This window comes from Cuculus canorus, chromosome Z (assembly GCF_017976375.1).
Source record: "Cuculus canorus isolate bCucCan1 chromosome Z, bCucCan1.pri, whole genome shotgun sequence".
Taxonomy (NCBI): domain Eukaryota; kingdom Metazoa; phylum Chordata; class Aves; order Cuculiformes; family Cuculidae; genus Cuculus; species Cuculus canorus.
Window position 1 is genome coordinate 8,287,810 of NC_071441.1, and position 21,737 is coordinate 8,309,546.

Here is a 21,737-nt window from a genome sequence, read left to right on the forward strand (position 1 = left end):
GAATGACAAGTTCTTATATCAGTTTAGTAAGAGAACTGCAGCTTTAACAATTCTTAAGAAATCAATAACCATTTTCCTTTACCTACAAGGTGGCACACCATTCCTCACCTCAATGAAGAGTTAAAAATGCCCCACTATAAGTTATATAAGATACTGACTCGCAATGTGCTGCTGTCAAAACCCATTGATCTTCCACAAGAGCTCCTCCACACACAGTGAAATGCTTTCTCTGGATGGGAGCCATAAAAGGTCGGGAACGAGGACTCACAATGTGCCCTCCAATAATGTCCACGCAGCCATCTGAAATACAACATTAGCACATTATCCAGAGGAAGTGAGAATTTGGATATTTTTATCCTTAGAGGAGTGTTTACATCTTGGGAGCAGGACAACAGCAGTTAGGGAGAGCAGGAGGGCTAACAGGTGGCTTGTCATAGCTCTGGCTATTTAATGACAAGAACATTCTAAACTCTGATAGACACTTTTGCATTTAAATGTACCCCACGGGAAACAGCGGGTGAAACGTTTTAAGAATAGCTCCCTCTCTTGAAGTTTCCCTTTATATCATTAATATTATATTTTTTTAACTTCAGCTTAGTTTCTTTATGTTCTTTCTTCAGGTTTCTTTAAAACCTGTTTATTTATTGAATCCTGAATATGTCAACATCAATTGGTCCAGCTCTTACAGGAACTTTGGCAGCCCTTCACTACAGGTATTATATTAGAAAATAAGCACATAACAAAATTCCTGAGCATTACGTGGGATGAATGTACAATAAAACTAAAGTGTCTCAGAGAATTCAACACTCTTTCAACTTCAAATTAAAAACAAACAAACAAACAAAAGGAAATACATTAGAGGAACGAAACTGACCATCTTCAAGCAGGTGAACAAATGGGAGAATCAATACAAGGGCCACTGGAAAACGCTTCACTGAACACCAGTGAGAGTGAAATTTTGGGGTATGTAGAATACAAACGTCAGTCCTAAACTATGGACCAGCAGCAGCCAGCAAATTCTCTGCAGCATTATACTGCCCAGCTAACATTTTCAGTTGAAAGACTGAAAAAGATTCATACAATAAGTTTGTGAAAGCCACTGAGAGCTGGCAGGCATGTGCTCTCTGATAAGTTTAGGAATGCCTGACACAAATGCTATGCACAAGGAGGGCAGAGCAATGTCCACCTTCCTAGCAATAAGTTTGAGGGTGCAGTATTCAGATGCAGAAAATCCTGGAGGGTGCAAGTGTCAAATACAAACAAAATATCTAATAAATGTTCATAATTAAAAGATAAAAAGACATAATGGTTGGAAAGACATTTCTGTATTGCAGACCTCTGTGTCTGCACCCATGTTTGCACACAACGTGCTGGTAAACCACTACAAAAATACAGCATATCTTTGTGCAAAGAACTCAAAAAGCCTGCTCTGGTCTAACATACCTTTAGAAAGAATCAGAAGTGTAACTTGCCCAATAGAGCTAGCTGTAGGGGTTGAAGGCAAGGACTCCATTAGGGTGCAGTAACTAAATCCCTTTATATACCCTTCTGGCCTCGTTAGCAGCTACCCCATGATTTTCCACCTCTGAAGATCCCACAGCTGCAGTGATTAAGCATAACTCTACTTGCTACAAGTGTATATTTTATCTAGCAACCAAAAAATCCCAAAAGTTCTTGTCACATAGCTCAGCTCCATGTTTTTTCCTCCTACCTGTATCACGGTTTCTTGCTTAACGGTCCCACCATTTCCTGCCAGCGAGTGCAAGGACATCAGCCGTACTGTCCTGCATATACATGGCGGTGGAATCTTCCATGCCTGCATCTCCCCTTTCTTTGCTTACAACCATTACAGCTTCTAAAGAACAACCAATTGCTCTCTGATTCGTAAAAAGCACGGAAAACATGATTATGCATAGAAATATACCAACACAAAGTAAAGTAATTTTGATTAAAGCTTCTAGCCAGTTAATCCCCAGCCATTTAAAAGGTTGCCTATCCCCCCCAAAAATCACCCATTTCCAAATTTTTAGTTCTGTCCATGAGTGTTGATATAGCTTTATGAACAGATCGAGAATGATTACTCAAGTTCATACAACACATTCCCTCAAAGTCCTCACATCCATGTCCACTAGGAACAAAAAGTCAATTGCCACACGGTTTTGTAACATTGCACATCTTGCAGAATTGATATCATTTGCCAGTTGTGTCAAAATCTCTGATGTTGTGTTTGTCTCTTTGGCCAACTAGCATGCCATATTATACAGCTCGACTAGCACCTTTGCTGCTGATGCTCCTGGAACCAGCCAGCTTTCCGCGAACATTTCTCCAAGGTTCCACAGCTGTAAGTTGTCATTGCATTCGCTGGTAAATGCATGTGAGGCTTGCCTTTCTCTCTGATGGCTCAAAATCATGTGATTAAATATCATTGCTGCATTAGGTGTAAGCATGGCTAATTGTGCTAGGGCACATGGACCTTCCATAATGCTTGATGGTAAACCTGTCCAAGCCCAATCACCACATAGAAAAAACACCCCAGGTGGGAGTCGCCTAGGCTTCGCATCCACAGGGAATGTTGACAAAGTCTTATTACACCATAAACTTGTGTTTTTATAAACACTATTTTCTGCATCAACATCATTAAATGATTGACAATTATACTGACTCCGGTTGCCTGTATATGAACTACAACTGAAATTCATACAGTCATCCATTTTTACCAATCCTAAAATCTCCAATTCCTGTGGCTTCGTCTTCGATTCTCACAGCCGATATGTGTTGTTCCCTATAATTTGCAAACATCTCTCTGTCGTGTTGTCTATAGCATGACAAACTGTGGAATCTCAATCCTTAATTGTTCCAATCACATCATCAAGGGGAAGTGCTGCCAGACAAGTATGAAATGGCTATTCCAGCTGAGCCATTGACACACAAAAACTTGTCTGATTCAAAGTTTTCGCTAAAGACACACAAATATCGTTACTCATGATGGGGGGAATCTAACTTTTACCTATCCTGAGCTCAGCTCCATGTTTTTTCCTCCCACCTATCTGTCCCATGGTTTCCTGCCAGCAAGTGCAAGGACATCGGCCATACTGTCCTGCATGTATGTGGCAGTGGAATTTTCCATGCCCGCAGCTAGCTATTATTTTTATTCAAGACTTAGAGAACAGCAGCTCTCCAGACTGTTGAATAGATTATTGCGTTGAACCGTGTATTTCTATAGCACAGAGGCCTACCATTTACACTCATGTTTGAAAATATTACATATTTCAGAAAAGTCTTTCAAAGTCCTTTTCAAAGAAAATATGTGACTCAGAATTCATCAGGTTATGAAAGAGCCAGCTCCACTTACCCCAAAATCACTCTCCAATCTCCAGCTAATCCTGGGATTATTCATGCAGTGGAGGTTATCTCTGCAAAGAGGGTACTAAAGGCATAATTCTGTTCGAGTCCCTTATTGCTTTGCTATCCTATTAAGTGCCTAGCTTAGAAAGAAGCATAAGAGACAAAATGGGCAACAGACCGGCATTCTGACCAGACAGGAGAAGACTTCTGTTCCTAGAGCACAGTATCCAATGCAAGATTCTTTCTGCCAAGTACATTCAACTTCATAGAAGCAACGCTGATTCATTAAAAGGCTTTGAGGACTCTCCGAGTTGACTGCACCTACTGACTCATGGAGTAACGACACCAAACGCCGAGTTAGGTGCAGGTATGTGGCTGTGCACAGGGTGTAAGGGCGATCTTTCCTCCAAGCTTGCACACCACGTGTCAAAGCCAGTACATCTTTATTGTGCCATGTTATACATATGCATTAGGGTGACATACATAGTCATGTCTTTTCCAAGAAGGGGGTAGGGTTAGTAAGATTAGTCACTGGAACTCCTTATCATAGTAAGAGGAATTCCGGGAACTCATTATCATAGATCTCCTCCTCCTAGTGCTTGTGCATTTTGTCGTGGTAATGATCAATGGGGCCTTTGGGGATGAAGATAGGCTGTCTTCCTCATCTTGATCTTTTCACCTTCCCTCTTTGTGCATGCTCTTAGAGTGCCTAGGCCGCCTTCGGGCCTTATCTGGACCAGCTAGTGGTCCTTCCTATGACCGTTGTACCAGTCCCTGTTATCCGGCTTCAACCAGATACAGTCACTGCCCCGCTAAAAAAAGTCTATGTCAGAATTCTATATTTTAGTTAATTCAAACTTATAACTTTTAACAAATCATTTCTTCTTTCACTACTTGTATTTCTGTGCTTCTACATTTGTCTTCAATCTCACGTAATAAATAGGTGAAGATGGGGAAGATGGACAAATAGCTGAGGCAGAAAAGACAACATGTAAATATCATGAGACACTAGTATCACAGAATAAGTAAAAGAGGCAGCCCCAGCATGCATCCCGTTCTTTCCCCAGTGAGTCCCTGGGAGTGTGTGCCCCAGCCAACAAGGGATCTATCCAGGCTAACACACCGTAGCAGTGTTGGGAACAGGGCAACCCAGGGAGGACAGAGACAAAGCACTCCATCTCTGCCTTGCTGTGCTCCTGGCAGCTGCCCACTCGGCACTGCGCTCCTGCCCTCGCTTCCCCAGCCCCGTGGCTGATTTAAGATGCTGACTCAACTCAGGCACCCAGCAGTGATGAAAGGTTTAGAGCTGTGGTTTAAATTGGTATCCTGAATTGGTATCCTAAAATCACAGCCAATGTTCACATTTGGCACCACAGAAAGCAGGAAGGAAAAAGGAACACAGTCACTGGGCAAGAAAAGCTATCAGAACAACTGAGTATGAGATAAGGGTCAGAAGCACTTAACACAGTACTAAACAGAGCTGAAAGTGATCCACTGACCCATGGGCTTAATGGCAGTTTAATCACCAGGCAGCGTTTTCTGCTGAGAGCAGCTACACCTCAGGGACGCTGTGAGGAGAAAGGATGGAGCATTTTGCTTATATAAATCAACTCTCTTGAAGACAAATTACTTATGCAGCAGAGAAGCTAATAAAAGAATTTGACAAAGCGCTCAGAGAAGGAAGTTTTGCTTTAAGGTCTCTTTATATGCAAAAGATCAATAAAATTTTAACTTGACCATAAATTAACTTACTGCCATAACCAAAGGAGCCCAGCCAATCTGTGTCACATCCTAAAATTTTAAGTCAATTTTTCAGCCTTGTCTACATACGTTTTAAGGTGAAGAAGACACCGACAGAAGGACTTGGTTATAAAACTAGAGACTGATTACGTGTATATTAATCTGATCCTTAATACCTGTGCAATCCATTTCAGCACTATGTGAGCTCAGGAGCTTGAGTAGCAAGTGATCAGTTGTTATCAAACAGTATTCTAGACTGTATATTTCTAATTCTAATTATCGACGTAAATGTGAACTCTAGGGATTAGAGAGGATTTTTTAAAAGACACGGATATGAGAATACCTATGCAGTTACAGAAAAATATCTTTAGAAGTAACTGGGAGTTACGAGTAAAGAGAAGTGCATTTAGATATTGAAAAAATATAAGCAGGTTATAGAAGATTCGGGTTTAGGTGCCAGGCATAGATATATCTTAGTTGCCTGGAAAACAGCTAGGAATATTTGCTAATGTTTTATTCTGTGTCTCCCAAATAGGGTTTTCTTGCAAACAGATCAGGTAAACATAGGATGAAATATACCATACCTCCTTTCACTAGACATGACACCTCGTATAGGAATATCCAAGGATTAATCAGTTTAGTACTATGGGTTTAAGCAGGTCTTAGCATACAGGATTTTGGCTCATAAGTTCTCTTCCTGATCACATCTGTGCATATTCCAGAGAAGAAACAGTCCGATACGGTAATACTGCTAATTAAAATGTCATAAAATCAGACTTCTACAACTATTTATAAGTGGAAAATGAAAGAACAGTACCTATGATACCTGGCAATACTGCTTTCAGGAGAACACTGGAAAAAAAAAGAACACCAGTGCTACAAACTCCTCATAGTTACAAGGGATGGGCAGATATTGAGGAGAAAAAATAAAGCAAGCTAAAAAGTCATTGTGGTTTCGCATTGTCACCACAGCACATAGATGACAGTGTCTCTGACAAGCCACATGAGTGACAAAGAACTCTGTGATCTCTAAAATTACCTCCACGTCTGCCTTCTTCAGAGAAATCACCAAAAAATTACTCTCTTACTCAGGCAAGAGCAAATTGGAGCCAGCTGGCTGTCTGAGGTCTTCAATAGGTAAAACTCAACTCACAACAGGCTCAAAGATGTGACACAGCCAGAACACAGAAGCCTCTGCAGGCTGACTGTAGTAGGGCTCAAGTCTTCAAGAAGCCTTCCAAGCTGTGTGGTAATGATACTTCAGTGAATGTACCTAGTTAGTTAATAGACTATTCGATATTCCAAGTTATTTAACATTGATGAAAGTTATTTCTATTATTTGGGTTTATATTTGGAAGTGGGGAACTGTGCCTTTACAAGGCTCTAATAAAACGTATTCAGTTTTCAGGTCTCCACGCAGTTGCCAAAAGCTATGCATTTAGTGACATTTGAAATACTCTGCGTTTCCCAGGCATCGGCCAAGGGCTGACAAATATGACATAGCATCTACAGAAGAGTCATATTTTTCTGCAGGTTTAAGACATCCTGAGACACTTTAAATGGCATTGTACCTTTAGCTCTTGGCCACTAAACCACAATAAGTGCTATATGGATGCTCATCCAGGGCAAAGTCTATGAGGTATCATCAGATGCTGAAAGGAGCAAAGGTCAGATTCCTTGGCCCTGAGGGGGCTCCTGAACAGCACAGTTAACTCTCTAATGTCAGGGGAATGGTCTGGGATTCATCTATGACCTGGAGGCTATCTGAGGTGTCTAGAATGAAGCTATGCATCTTTATGTGACTGAATCAAGACTAAATTTCTATGAGTCAAGTCCCACTGTAGAATCAGACATTTAGTGTCTTGCAAAGTTTCAGCCCAGTACTTGTATATTCACTCTCTGCAAATGCTACAGAGAGAACTGGAAGGGGGCAGATCCTGTCTTCATACCACAACAGATGATGCAATTTCTCACTAACACTTCTACAGGTTGGAGAGGTTTTTTATCTTGTTACAGTTACAAATGTCAAATGTCATTAAGAGGAAAAAAAAAAAAAACCAAAACCACATCCTTTTCATCTAGCTATATATATTAAACAGTGAATAGGGGGGAACACCAGACAAATCATGGGAGCTTTCCTCACTTTGTCCACCTCTGTTGCTGTCATTCTCCTGGTAATTTGTGGAGGTAAGTGACAGTTCTGTCTTTTTGGAGGTAAATGCTGGCATTCAGAGTTCAAGGTAAGTATTAATACATTATATATGTTAATGTAAACAAAGTAGTTGTATTCATAGAGTTCTTATTAGCTCTTTTCCACTGTCTGCACGTGTGTGATCTTTCGTGCAAACAAAACCATTTCTGAATGGGTAGCATTAATTAAGGCTGCACAGAGGACAGGCTGTTTGGAGGAGTTCAAAGGAGTTAACATAATGATTATCTGGCCTTTCTCTCCAGAGGCATATAAATATATTAATATTTTGATTTTCTTTTTTTTTTTTTCTGAAAAGCAGGTTCATGTAATACGACTTAGGCTACAAAGCCCAGTTTCCAAGTGTTCACATAAGTCACAAATTATACATCTATCATATGCCCGATCTTTGTTACTCACAATGAAAGCTAAGAGATCAATCATAGCAGTGAACTTCAGGAAAAGAAATCTGTGCAAGAGCAAAAATACTTTGATGTTTTTCTAGTCAAAGCTCAGCCCACCGATCTAATTTTTGTCCCACTGAAACACATAGAAGTAGGACTGCTAAGCAATTTGATAGTCTACCCTGAAGACCAGCATTCTGGCATATGTTCATACTTGTGTGTCTGTGTACTTTCTAATTACATTAACCGTTTTTTTCTAAGATAGTTTGAGTGTCTTACAATACTTGTTAGCACATCTGTGTGTACTGTGGCTTATTTTTATTTTTAGGTTTATGTGTGGATATCATTGGAGGACATGAAGTAACACCACATTCCAGACCATTTATGGCCCTAATCAATGGAGCAAAGGGAAACTTTATTTGTGGAGGAGCTTTGATCAAGGAAAACTGGGTGTTAACAGCTGCCCACTGTAATGTGTAAGTTCTTACTCTTGATTCGGAGATTGTCCTTAGTGAGAATCTGGTGTCTGTTCAAGAATAAAAGTTAATATCCTTGATGGTTTTGTGCATTTATCATGACCATGATCATGTTTTGATTACTGTGTTTTATAATTTCTAGTAAAAAAATGTCCTTCGGTGAGTAAGTAAAAATATAACAGGTATACCGATCTTCACTGTTTCTAAAGAGCTATTTTATAAGCTTTTAGCTGCATGCATGCACAGAATAGCAACACTGAAGTAGTGAATTTGGGGGGTTTATCCCAGTTTCCTCAGCCAACCAGTGCACTAGGGCAGAGGATTAGGCTGGCTGACAAACCAACATATCCAGTCAAGTAGAGATCTCCCAGTATCTCCTGTCATCTGCCTGAAGGAATAAAATCACAAGAATCACAAGAATTTATTTCTGGGTTTTGGGCTGTTATTTAGACTGGCTAGTCATCTAAATTTTATTCTGTAAAAGATATGAAGTTCAGCACACAAAGACAGCATGCAGTTATACAGGAGCAAAAATCCTTCAGGCAGATGACAGGAGATACTGGGAGATCTCTACTGGATACGTCAGTTTCTCAGCCAGCCTTTCTTCTTGCTATCTGACTCAAGACACAAGTGGCTGTTTGGCCCTGCGGAGTCCCTCAGTGAGGCAAGACATGAGGTTTAAACAACACAACCTACCCCTTGCCTTTTCCGGAGGACCAGAGCTGCTGCTGAGCCAGACCTCACACAGGCTCTGTCAATGGCCCACCCGGGATCAGTGAGTAAATTATTGGACTCCATAGACATTAGAGAAATGTATCCATCTTTCCTGCCTCCACCCAAACAAAGAGATAGACCAGACCTATGACAGAGCCCAAAAGCTGTCAAATTAATATGAGGTACAGAATGCTTCCAAATGAAATCACATTTAGGGGAAAATTCAATAAATAATTAACCTATGATGCTCAGTCAACAGTCAGACAGCTCTTAATAGCTGAAGGAAAGGAGCAAGCACTTCCTCGGGGTTATGTTTGCTGCAGTAAGTTGCAAATGATGGGCCAGACTACGCATCTGCTCTAAGAATATTCTTCCATTCAGCTGTGACACATGTTGTTCTCTTACAAACAGCTGTATCTGTGGTCCGATACAAAGGTCGGCTTGAACTGCCCGACCGAGTACTAGACTTGTGATTTCTGTACCACAGAGCCCCAGAAGGCACAACTGTCATGGCTTCATTATCTAGTAAGTACATAAGGTTGCAGAATAAGTTAGAGAAAGCCAATGAGATACATCTCACACAGACTCAGAAAGCAGTGTTGAAATGGTGCTAGGGCAAAGCAGGGGTACAATTCCGCCCAGTTATGATGATCTCTGAACTAACAGTGCTGTGAGCTATTCTCCTGAATTTCCAGCACAAACTGCAGAGAACACACTTGGTGAGACCACTACCAGTAACAAGGTCCACAGTCAAGTACCTGAAGCTTGTCTATGTTCCTTGGAAGATGAAAAGAGGATAGCATGAATTTTGATCCACCCAGTCATTTTTTTTAACTACTTATAAAAACAGAGTGATTTTTTGTACTTCCCTAAATCACCACTGCTTTTCAGGCAAGAGCGAAGAGACTCTGTAGTAGCTGCACATTATAGCACCGTATTTAACAGCAAAGAATTATGGAGTTACAGCAAGTAAATCCCTCTTGAATCTCACTAATCATATTGTCTCTCCTCTTAGGAAAGGAGGCAAAGTTATTCTTGGAGCTCATTCACAGAAAGCAAAAGAAAAAGAAAAACAGGTTATTCGAATTGCAAAAGAAATTCACTACCCGTGCTACAATCCCAAGTCTAAGGAAAATGACATTATGCTGCTGCAGGTATAGATTTTACACATCGCTTATCCAGTATGCGTACCTTACACTGTACTGGTTTCTTCCTTCTCTTGGGGGAGATAAGCCAAGGGAGTTCCTGGTGGGTTTTTTTCTGGCATAATATAGTCTGGTCTGCTAATCCAGCATGTTGGGGATCTGGGGATGCACTGAGAACTAAGGCCATCAACAATTCCTGCAATACATGCCATTGCTATAAGTAGAAAAATTCCGAACCTTGACCAAGATATTTCAGTTCCTGACTTCTCAGTGAAAGAATAAAGATTGTCCACAGAAGGAAGTGTATTTCACACACACAAATACTTTGGTTAAAAAACCCTAATGTTCTAGCTGAAAAACAGTTCTAATTAGAAGCGTCTGACATCTCTAACTCTCTTCAGTGATTACTTTGTCCTCTCAAATTGTCTAAGAGCAAGAGAAATAAAATAAGGTATTTCTTTAATTTCAGTAAAAGTTAAGTGAGTTTTGATGAGACAAAGAATGCTCATTTTCCTCATTCTAACATAAATCTTGTCACAAGGAAATGAGGAATCTCAAAAAGCAGCTGCATTAATCCACATTATCATAATGGAAAAGATTCAATTATTAGCATGCTGGGGCCTCTGTTAGACTCTGCCAAGTAATAACTATTTTCCATATCCTATACAGCTTCAGAAAAGAGCAAAACGCACTAAAGCTGTGCAACCCATTCCCCTGCCTACTTCTGATGATGATCCCAAACCAGGAACAACTTGCACAGTAGCAGGATGGGGACAAACTCAAAATCATCCGAGAAGGCTTTCTGATACTCTGAGGGAGGTCAATATCACTGTCATCAGTAGGCAAATCTGCAATGACCACAAGCATTACAGAAACAGACCTGTGATAACAGACAACATGATATGTGCAGGGGCTAAAAATGGAGGAAAGGATTCATGTTCTGTAAGTATACTTACTGTCTATATCCACATAGATTATATTAAAAATAAAATATAAAGCACTTTTACACATCTATAGTTTCTGACTCCCATCAGTTCAATGAAGAATTTTGTTAAAAATGAGTGAATTTACCAAGGCTTGTTCTTCTCAGCCTTAAAATTAAAACTTTTGACGATAAACTCACCTTCACAGATTTTGGATATTGTATCGGTATCCAGGCATGGCAGATATCTATTCTTTTCCTCTATATAATTCTTCTAATACAAGAATCTCCATAAAATATCTTATGAGCCGATTCTCAAGCAGGTAACCTCAGTGGAAAAACTTCTCTGATGTCAGAGGACTTTGAAACAAGTTTTGCTGATAAAAAGTGTTTTGACTGGGCCCAAGTCAAATGCACAACTGTGTGAGAACTAGCACATTTTAAAAATTCAAATATTAAATTAATTGAGTTACAAAAAAACCTATCAATTTCCAGAGGCTTTCTGCTTTTCAAAAGGAATGTTTCCAGCTTTTTCTTTTCATATTCAAAAAAGACTATTACGTAGCTAGAGCCCTGAGCTAGATTCATTCCTGTTACTCACGCTTGAAAGATCAGTTTGAAGCCTTTTTTTTTCTTTTTTTTTTTTGCTAATGGAAATCTTACCTGCCAAGCAGCAAAAAAAAGAAATTCACAATAACACTGTCTGCATTTTTATTTCCTCCATGCAGCTTGTGCAAATTTTATTTAAAAGAAGCACTTTTTAGATTCTATAAATTTGAATAACAATTTTTTCCCCTTTTTCCAGGGGGATTCAGGTGGACCTTTAAGATGTAACAAAGTGATAAGAGGCATCACTTCTTTCGGGAAGGCAAACAAGTGTGGTGCTGCTGATGGCCCTGGTGTCTACACTCGACTCACAAAGAAATACCTTCAGTGGATAAGGGAAACCATTGGGGGAGCCTGATTGACAGACTGGGGTTTGACCAAGTGATTTCCTATTCCATACTTTTGTAACAAAATCAAGTTTTGAAACATGCTTTTAAAAATAGTTTTATTATAATGGTAAAAGAGGTATCCTTACCTGAATTTTAGCAGCTTCATGTCCTTATAGATGAAAACACATACGTGTGTTTGCAGGGCAGATGTAATCTCAAGACGGCCAGAAGACAGTGCTCTGCTACAATAGCATTTGTAGCTTATACTATCAGCTATGGAGTCACTCAACAGGTATTTGCGACTTAGGCTTCCAATGTTCTTGTGTTGCACATTTGGTGTAAGCGCTACATGGATGAGTATTTCTGATCAAGAACCTAATCCAGCAGTTCATGTCTGCATGCTCAGTATATTCCGCACTCTTCTGTATCTGGATCTCTGCAAATAACCCTGAAAGTTAGAGAGATGCTAGGTACAACTCCTGACACCTGAAAACCAGGTAATTTCCCCACAGCAGAGCTCCTAATTTCACAGGTGTAGAGGACTGCTAAGCTTCAAAAAATTGCATTTCAGCAACTGCATTTGATTGTTTGACATAGTAACTGTATTTCCTAACTGCCTTGTATTTGAAACATCTAGATTTCATCTCTTTGTGTACTTTGCATTTAATAAAGATGGCAATAAAAATCTACTGCTTGCAGTACGGAAAGCTCCTTTTGCTGCAGATAGTCTGTGTATATAATGTTTTGGATGTGCAATACGCTTGAAGAATACAGCAGGATCAGCAACATTGCATTAAAAAACAATAAACCGAAAACTCATCATCTAGAGAAATAACAGAATGCTGGAGAATCATTATGATGAAGTGCTGTCCATAACATAAAGCAATTTTAGAATACCACTACTGCTGGTTCAGACATTCAGTGAAATTTTAAGTGTTTCAACAACCACTCATCAAACAGCAAACAGACCTGTTGTGAAAAATGCTTCTGCCCATCTGTGTATCAACGGTCTTGAGCACTTTCAGTGCCATGAACACCTCAGAAAGAGCTTGGTTTTATTCTATGTGGCTTCAGGCAGGGAAGGGTGGTTGCTGGGAAGTAGGCATTAGCTAAGAGAAAGCAATCAGTGGATGAGGAAATCTCGTATTGCTTTTAATTTTAAAATGATTGCTCAGTTTATCCTGAGCAATTAAATACAACTTATAAACACATAATGGGAAAATAGACTGAAAATTTTCAACACAACTTCCTTTATCTACTCTTGCTCAAAAGAAACAGTAGTTTTGTCATAGAGTAATAATAAAGGGTGAAAGAAGAAGGCCTAAACTATTATACAGTCATCTTTACTGAAAGTTTTGATGTTGAGCATCTTCTTTTCTGTTTTCGCTCCACTACAAATTTTACATATTCCTTATTTTTTTCCTAGAATGTTTGTTCTGACTTTTGGGCTTTACACACCAAAACATACACAAACACAGGCACACACAAACACAGAAGCAAAACAGGAGCAGAGACAATAATTCCCAGCCAAGGAAGATTGCATCAGTGAAATTGAGAGGACAATTTGGCCTACTGACTGGTACTGACACCCAAAGTGATGACTTTGATTCTGTCTTTAAACATACAGGAAATAAGCAAGGCAAGTCCAAGACAACTCTTGCAAACTACCAAACCCTCGACTAGGAAAGAATTGACTCTAAAAACTTAAGGAAAACAAAATTATCTTTCTCAGTCTGGTGAAAAAACTGTAGCTGACCTTCATGGTAAGTGACCAGCTAGGGCTATTTCACTCTTCCCATAAATGGGTCTTCATTTCTTTCCTCTTTGACCATTTTCCCACTCTGACTCTTTCAACCCGTTATAGTTCTTATTCATGTTACTGACCCCTCTTTGGTCTGCCTCTTCCTCCTCCCTAAACATCACAGGCAGCATGCTTGCCAGTAGAAAATCCCACTCAAATTCTATCGTTCAGTATCTCTCCCTTTTTCATTCTGAAAGTGGGGTCAGAAGGAATGAGAGGTTCTGACCAAGGAGAAATGTGCAAAAAATAAAAAAAAACAAACCCAAAAACTGGTCTATCCCAGCCCCAGCTTGAAATTTAGGATCTACCAAAAAACATCTAAAAAAATTTTTTTTTTCTTTTTTAAGTGTTTTTCAATGAATTGTGCAAAATAAGCCAGTGGAACTGGACTTACATAGCAACCGAAACAATCAAGCCTCTGTCATCACTACCAGTACTGAAAACGAGAGGAAAAAAGCAGAAGCAAGTAGGTGGAAGTGAGATTCCACCTAGGCTGGGAATTTCTCTAATCAAGAAGCATGAACCCATTTTCAACACAGCTCCACCACTATGGGATGGAGCCCATGCAAGCCTATGTACTAGCTAAGAGGAATGTTATGATCATTTGATGTCATTTTAACATCTAAAATGCAACTAATTCTTCTCACTGTGGGTAAATAAGGTAACTGGAAGAAATGGGCAGGTGTGAACTGCATTACACAAACTACTGCAACATTTATGTACGTAGCACTAAGTCAGATCATATATTGGCTGAAGGACAAGAGACTGTTTGCGAGAGACTGTTTAGTACATTTATGTGCAGAAACCAAAGGATTGCCTAGCCTGAGATTCCGTAACCCATTTCCATTGCATTACAGACATCCAATCTTTTGTCATATTGGTACACCTGGGAAGACACACAACCTGTATGGGCAATGAAGGTTTTTCCTCTTGTAAAAAATACTTCTGTCCTGAAGTTTTGTGTTCCATATATTTTATAGTGCTCAGCCTTAGACAGGACTGTGGGTAGGATGGCCTGAGTTTAGGCAACAGGAATTTTACTTCATCTTCTGTGCCAGCTCTGGAGACTCAGCTCTTAGTGCATAGAGACCTTAGGTGCAGAACAAGCTGGTCTCTTAGAAAAGGGTGCTGATTTCTGTCTGAGTCTGCGCCTGAATGATATACAAAACATGTAGCAGGTAATGAGCTAAAATCGTGCCCCACTCTACAGCGAGAAAGTTAGGATCTCATATTTTGCCCAAGACTTAGTATGTTAAGACCTTTACAAGGCAGCATGAGGCAGCTATGAAAGAAAAATTATTTATTTTCTGCAACTGCACACTCTATACCTGCAAGTTTCAGCAAAATTACCTGCAAATTGGGGCCAGACTCTTCTCAGTGGTGCCAGCAACAGGACAAGGGGCAGTGGCCATGAACTGGAGCACAGGAGGTTCCACTGGAACATGAGGAAAACATTCTTTATTGTGAGGGTGATGGAGCTATGGAATAGGCTGCCCAAGGAAGTTGTGGAATCTCCTTCTCTGGAGATATTCAAAACCTGCCTGGACACATTTCTGTGCAACTTGCTCTAGGTGAGCCTACTTTAGCAGGGTTTTGGGCTGGATGATCTCCAAAGGTCCTTTCAAACCCCTATCGTTCTGTGATTTTGTGATTCCATGAGTGAAACAAAATCATGCTGTCTACTCAAGTCCTCAGAATCCTATTATAGAAAGATAGATATTTGCCACGTGAAAGAAACTGACAGTAAAGAAGGGACCTATCTAGAAAAGAAGCACACTCAGGAAAGACACTCCAGTGTATGTTTAATTTCACTCAACATTAGACAGAGTCTGGAATTTACATGATGCTTAAATGATTTCTCAGACATTGTCACAGAATAGAGCTACAGGTCACAAATACAAGATTCTCTCTTTTTATTGGGCTGTTGGTTAGTTCTACCAAAACCAGTGACTTCTCACACTTCTAGATATTATGTTAAAATATTTCTGGGGAAATACAATGCGGCCATTCAATAATTAACAAGCACAATTAACTAAGAAATGAGCACCTTTAGTCTGAAAGAAATGTATTTTCTAATTTTGACAGTTGGGCATCCAACAAAATATGCTTAGCTTCAGTACAGACCAGCTCCTTCCCCACCATAGCCATCCATCCTGTGTTACACATCTCTTCTTGTATCTGGCAAACCGAGAGCATTTAGGTACTGTCAACCGAAAGTGAAAGAATTTCTGGGAGAATCCAAGAAGTATATGAGGAAAGAGATTAATTCTACTGCTTTTTTCCAACTCAAAAGAGAAAAAAATGTTCTTTAACATTTAAAAAAAAAAATATTTAAAATATTATTTTGAATATTTAAATTAGGTTCTAAACAACTGATATAATCTTCTGCAACAAAAGTGCTCATATAAGAAGACAGGCAAAGTGCTAGTTATTTTCCATCCTTAGACGTGAGCTTCTTGATAGTCATTTCTCAACCAATAAGCGTTACCACTTTCTAACCTGTTCTGAAGACCACATGGGATGAGGTCAGAAACCAGTGGTTTAGTAGCAGATTTATTGTAAATTGACATTTTAGCAGGTAAAAATGATGAGCGGTCTCAGCTCTCCAGACCTAAAGTTAGCAACCACATAATTTATGAACAGCAGAAGATGAGGTTTTAAAAATGATGAGAACCAAAGACATGACAGTTTCACATTCATTTCCAGAGATACTTGTCCCTGTCAACTTTACCTGTCTCTTTTCACGCATTTGATCACAGCTTGATTTTCCATGGGCCAACACTCCTCTACTTCCCTAATCTCCCATTCTTCCCCAGCTACAGGAAATATTCTAAATAAATTTCCAGCATCCAAAAAATATTAGTTTCTGAGCTCACAGGGCTTTTAATATACAAACGCAAGAGTGAACCCATACTCTCTGCCTCTCTTCATTCCCATTAATAAAAGCAGAGCTCCAAATACACCTGTGGATAGCACACTTTTTGAACAGCACTACTGAGCTGCATCTGGATAGCTTCTGAACACCAATCCTGACATCCTTACTCAGCTGTTGACAGTCTACAAGACATACACAGACAAACTCCTGTAAAAGTCCAACAGGTTTGGTCCTTGTAAGCACTAAATAAAATTCAGAAGAGGGTGACAGCTGCCAGGATAGCTGATACCCAGAATAAAACTGCTGCCCCTGAGGCATGAATGAACTCACTGCTTTGCTTGACCCAAACAGCATGCTTCTTTGACCATCTCCATCTGGCTTATTAATAAGTTGATTACATAATTATGCATAATAACAGAATTATTATGTATTTTTTTATATTTTCAAACATTGTCAAACATAGTAGGTGGGTTTAATGAAGGAAACAACTCACAATCCAAAAGTTTTCTAATTGAGCTAGTTATCATTACCTCTACAAAAACAATAAAGAATTCCTGAGAAATCACTTATGTTGTTACAATTATCTATTTAACCTAGATCTCTAGAAATATTCAGGCAGACTCTGTACCATGATCTATGTGATATATAGAACAATACAGTCCCCTGGAGTGGTTTCTGCTGATCCTAGCCTTAGTATGAACCAATGCAATTCACAGGAATTGCCATACAGTTCACAATGGAGATGCTAAGATGATGTAAAATTACTTATAAGAATCCTAGTTTAAAACAAAACCTAAGACTTTATGCTGGCACTTGACACAAGGTGGATTCCATCCATGCTTGCTAGTTTAATGAAAATAACTATGATGTTATTCTTCAGACTTTTAATATTTTTCTTCTAGGGTGAGTAAAACAAGCTACTAACATTTCACATGATGAGCCGATGGGGAAAATTGCTTTCTCTTGGAAACATAGTACTATCTTTTGTCATGTTTCCACTGGAAGGAACACACAAAATTTGAATTACTAAATGGGCTAAGCAAATTTAAATCACTTGCTTTCCAGGAAAAGTCACAAGAATGAGCTCAGATAACCATTAGAAAAGCCCTTGTTGCTGTGCTTGCTCTCCCCAGATTCATGGCATTTCCACAGACAAGCCATCCCATCAGCTGCAACAGAGAATAGCCTGCTCTGATCTGGGCTCAGGGCTATATGCAGGACTCTCCCTTTGTGACCTGCAAAATAAAATACATACAATAAATGCAAAGATTCTACGCTGATTATGCCAGTCACTTTCACCATCCCACTTACTGCATGGCTTGTTCCACTTCTACTGTAGCAGCTCAAAATACTGCATAGGACATAAGGAGCTAGCGTTATTTCTAGAATATTTTCACATTAAGAAAGAGCTGAAGGCATTATTTTCTTAATAAGGACTGGGCTCTAACTGCCAGGACTGCAACACATTGAGTAGATATTTCTGTCAAAGGAGAACATGGAACCTCAACCCTTGATTCTTCACTGCACCAGCCTGATCTGGTTTGGTAACGTGCCTCACTGCTGAGCTTTTTAATCTGGCTGCACATGCCTTGCAGACAGTTTGCAACTGATCCAACAATCATGAGATAGTGTCTCCAGCTGCTCAGTTATTATTATTAACAGCGACCCTACTGAAGAATTTATTGGAATTGTACAGTAGTTTGTCTCTAGGTGTAATAAACTTCAGGAGCCAAACACTGAAGGCCAGAAGCTATCCTTGTCTAGCAGCACAAAGAACATACAAAATTCATTATTCTGTTTATACCAATGTCTCGCAACCAAATTTGAACTGAAGGCAGAAACAATCTGTTATTAAACTCTCTTGAAAGGAAGCATGAAGGTATGAAGGAAGTCTTGGGTAACCAACTCAAATGAATGTGGGTGACCTATGTCCTCCCATCATCTGTACCTGAGTTATACACGAACATGAGAGGGGTAGCACTTATCTAGCTCAAAATAACGTTTTGAGGATAAACATGCAAGGAACTGAAAAGCCCTCTGGAAGTGCACTAGTTTTCACAATGGTCCCTGACAAAGATCCACAGGACTGCTGTAGACGGATAGTCTGCCCTAACTTCCCAAAGCTGCTGCAATGGCTCTCTGGATCCACTTTGAATAAGAGCAAGTATCTGCTGTCCTGAGGCTGAGTATTTTGTGTTCCACTTAAACTTGGTGACTAGAATTTTGACAGCACTACTAAATCATTTCAGCAGAGACTGATTTTCAGGTTCTGCTCCGTCAGAAGGCATTGAAGTGTAAACAATCTTTGTCGATATTTAAGAACATTAGTTTACAACTCAGCAAATTCTTTACACAGTCTCCATTCAGTGCCCATAACAACTTGAAGGAAGAGCTGGAGATGTAATGTTTGGAGGGATCCAAAACTATCCACAATACAGACTGAAATCTGAATGATTATTTCAGCTTCTGAGTGAAGAGGGTTGAGGGTTTATTTCAGTGTTTCAAGATCACATAGAGATACTTTGCAAAGCAATTACATATTTTGTTCGTTTATGTGTTTTCTTTGATCTACAACAACTTTTCTAAGGGGAGAGCATTTACATCCAAAATTAATCTCTTTTTTGAGCAAATTATTCTAATTGTTTTAACAGAAGTATCTCAAAAATTAATTCAGTGCTATAAAAAGATTACTATGCTTTAGCTCTTATTCTGTTCTGAATATGCCTAGTAATAAGCAACCTCAATTAATAAATTACTCAAGAGCAGCTGATGGTGCTTTATTGTGAGCTGAGGTCTTCAGAATTTTGCAGGAGGATTGAACAAGAGGATTCAGTTACAATTTATCTCCTTGGTTTTTTGGGTGTAAAACTCATGAGGTTAAGGGTGTCTAAGGCTAAATTAGAACCACCTCACAATCTTTCATCAAAGAATTTTTTTCTGTACATGTTTTGATATATTGACAATTTCTTCCAAAATCTGATTGCATATAGTAAGGTAAAAGCAGGAATATATCTGTCTAATAATTACCCAGTCTTTTTGTTCATGAAAATTAGTTCCTCTTGCAAACAAGTAAACTGAATAAGAAATAGGATGATATGTAACCCTCCAGCTTCACCATATTAGCAATGCATTTGACTTATATGGTAAATGTTTTACTCCATACACTATTCTCAATAGTAAGAGTCAATCTAGGTTTCATTCAAAAGAGTATATTCAAGGATTACAAAGGTTTGAGAAGCCTCAAGCAACAGTACTTAAGACTAATGACCATGTCACTTTTCAGATCATTTCTTAGAACATCACAGGGCATGACCTTAAGAGCTATGCATCAAGGAGTATGGATAAGGAAGGAGACGCAGCACAGACAAGCATTATTACACAAGGATAATGTGTAATCGGATCAACATGTCTCTGCTGCCAATACATCTTTGGTTTGACTCTCTTGTGCCTTCCTCTTATAGGTTCGTGTTGAAGCAAAGTCCCTAGTTTTACCCAAGTCACTGGCTTCACGGACAGTACCCCAGTATAGCTGGAATTTAATAAACCAGGAATTCAATAAATGCTTTCATGTGTAGCAATGGGCTACAAAAAGTCCTTGGAAATGTCAGCTGCTAGGTTACAAATACAAAGCTTCTTCAGCCATATCTTGCCAGTGAGTGTGAAAAAACAACCATATTTGTGAAAATGCAGCCAATGCGTAAACAGCATATTTTTCTTTTAACTTCAGGTACTTCTGTTGGGTCACTTTAGTTAACACTGAAACAAGTAAAAGTTAACAGAGAGGAGAGACAGTGAGCATTAGAAACAAGAAGGCTTAATAGCATGGAACAACTTGTATGCATAGTGTAGCCCTACAGCTCCATACACCAATACAGAGCTGCAAGGAAACTCCAGTTCCTCTAACTGTCAGCACAGTACAAGAGAAACCCGCTGCACTGCATTGCTTCATAGACAAAACCATCCATTAGAACTCGGAATACCCTAAATAACACATGGACATCCATTTAAAATGTCATTTGGAAACTGGTTCAGTATCCTTCAATGACAGGCTGCAAAATTTAAAAGCCACACCTAGTCTGAGTTGTGTAGAAGGCCATCAATCCAGTATGTATTGGAAGCAGACTGACATTAGCACATGCAGTCCACACTTAATGAGACCTAGGGACGAGTGGAAATCTATGACAAGCACCTAGGATGGCCTTAGAAATGCTAAGTGAGAATCCCATCACTAAAACCAAAGAATTTTACAGACACATACTACACTATTATCTTAGTAAATCAACCTTTAAGATCCCAAGCATCAGGATTGTGCATATATGTAGGCAAAGGGAGGATGTGTAGATGACCGTGTAGTTGACCCTGTTTTATGAAAAGGTATAAGATATGTCCTGGCAAAAACACTGATTAGATAGATAGTTAACTGAAGTAGTCAAGAGTATTAACTAAAATACTTGCCGTAGAGTTCTGATGAATTGATAAGCATGGGATACTTCCATATTTTCATCTGATTTCCAGGAAGGCCTTGTCCAGTCATCAGTTCGTTGGTTTTGGGTAACCAGAGCAAGGAACAAATCTATTGCAATTTAAAATTCTGCTTTAGTTTTCAGACAGGGACAACATGCACCATAAGACAGATCTGAAATGACATCTACAATACTTTAACAAGCTACTGAGTAACAGTCCTGGCAGAATATTTACTTATTTAGATGGATCATTTCATTCCTACAACACTTAAGAGTACAGTTTCCTAATTGTCCTATCTAAATATGATTATAGCCTATCTAGCCTCTCAGTATAAAACCAAAGCATTTCAAACACACCCTCAGCTGAATTGTAACAGCTCCAGGAAAATCAGCAGTTATGCTGCTTTACTCCAGCTGCGATCTGTTCCTCTGTCTTGTTATATTAGAACTCCAGAGATGGATGTTTGGCCTCTGACTCTTACACCTCTTCTCACCCCAGCACTCTGGGAATTTTCCCTCCCCCTCAACATTCTCTCAACATCAAGAGTTTGGGCCAAAACAATTATTGCCAGCAAGGAAAAGATGAGATGTGTCTGGCAGTGAGACCACCTCCTCTTCAATCACTTCTGTGTGAAGACAGGAGTGGTGAATAAGAAACAAACGCTGCTTAGTCCAGTCACACACTGCAGTGCCGAATGAAGCACAACTGCACATCCAGAGAAAATCCTG

General features: G+C 39.4%; 2 protein-coding genes across 2 annotated transcripts in view; one reads left to right on the plus strand and one right to left on the minus strand.

The window, feature by feature from the left end:
• The first annotated feature begins 7,189 nt into the window (after positions 1-7,189).
• Positions 7,190-12,540, plus strand: GZMA (granzyme A). Its single transcript, XM_009555838.2, has 5 exons — positions 7,190-7,272; positions 8,006-8,153; positions 9,883-10,021; positions 10,682-10,954; positions 11,740-12,540. Exons 1-5 carry the CDS (start codon positions 7,212-7,214, stop codon positions 11,896-11,898), a joined length of 780 nt encoding a protein of 259 aa, XP_009554133.2. The 5' UTR covers positions 7,190-7,211; the 3' UTR covers positions 11,899-12,540.
• Positions 12,541-17,616: 5,076 nt separating this feature from the next.
• The window catches only part of CDC20B (cell division cycle 20B), a 34,669-nt gene continuing 30,548 nt past the window's right edge, over positions 17,617-21,737 (minus strand). The window contains exons 10-11 of the mRNA XM_054053904.1: positions 21,001-21,118; positions 17,617-17,780 (exon numbers count right to left, since the gene is read on the minus strand). Of these exons, the coding sequence (XP_053909879.1) occupies positions 17,617-17,780; positions 21,001-21,118 (282 nt within the window). The remainder of the gene's footprint in view (positions 17,781-21,000; positions 21,119-21,737) is intronic.

What these genes read in the sequence shown, in the direction of transcription:
- GZMA (XM_009555838.2), top strand. Translation starts at nt 7,212, where the DNA reads ATGGGAGCTTTCCTCACTTTGTCCACCTCTGTTGCTGTCATTCTCCTG. An exon ending in TCTCCTGGTAATTTGTGGAG is followed by an intron (nt 7,273 to 8,005) that starts GTAAGTGACAGT and finishes TTTTATTTTTAG; the next exon opens with GTTTATGTGTGGATATCATT. An exon ending in ATGACATTATGCTGCTGCAG is followed by an intron (nt 10,022 to 10,681) that starts GTATAGATTTTA and finishes TATCCTATACAG; the next exon opens with CTTCAGAAAAGAGCAAAACG.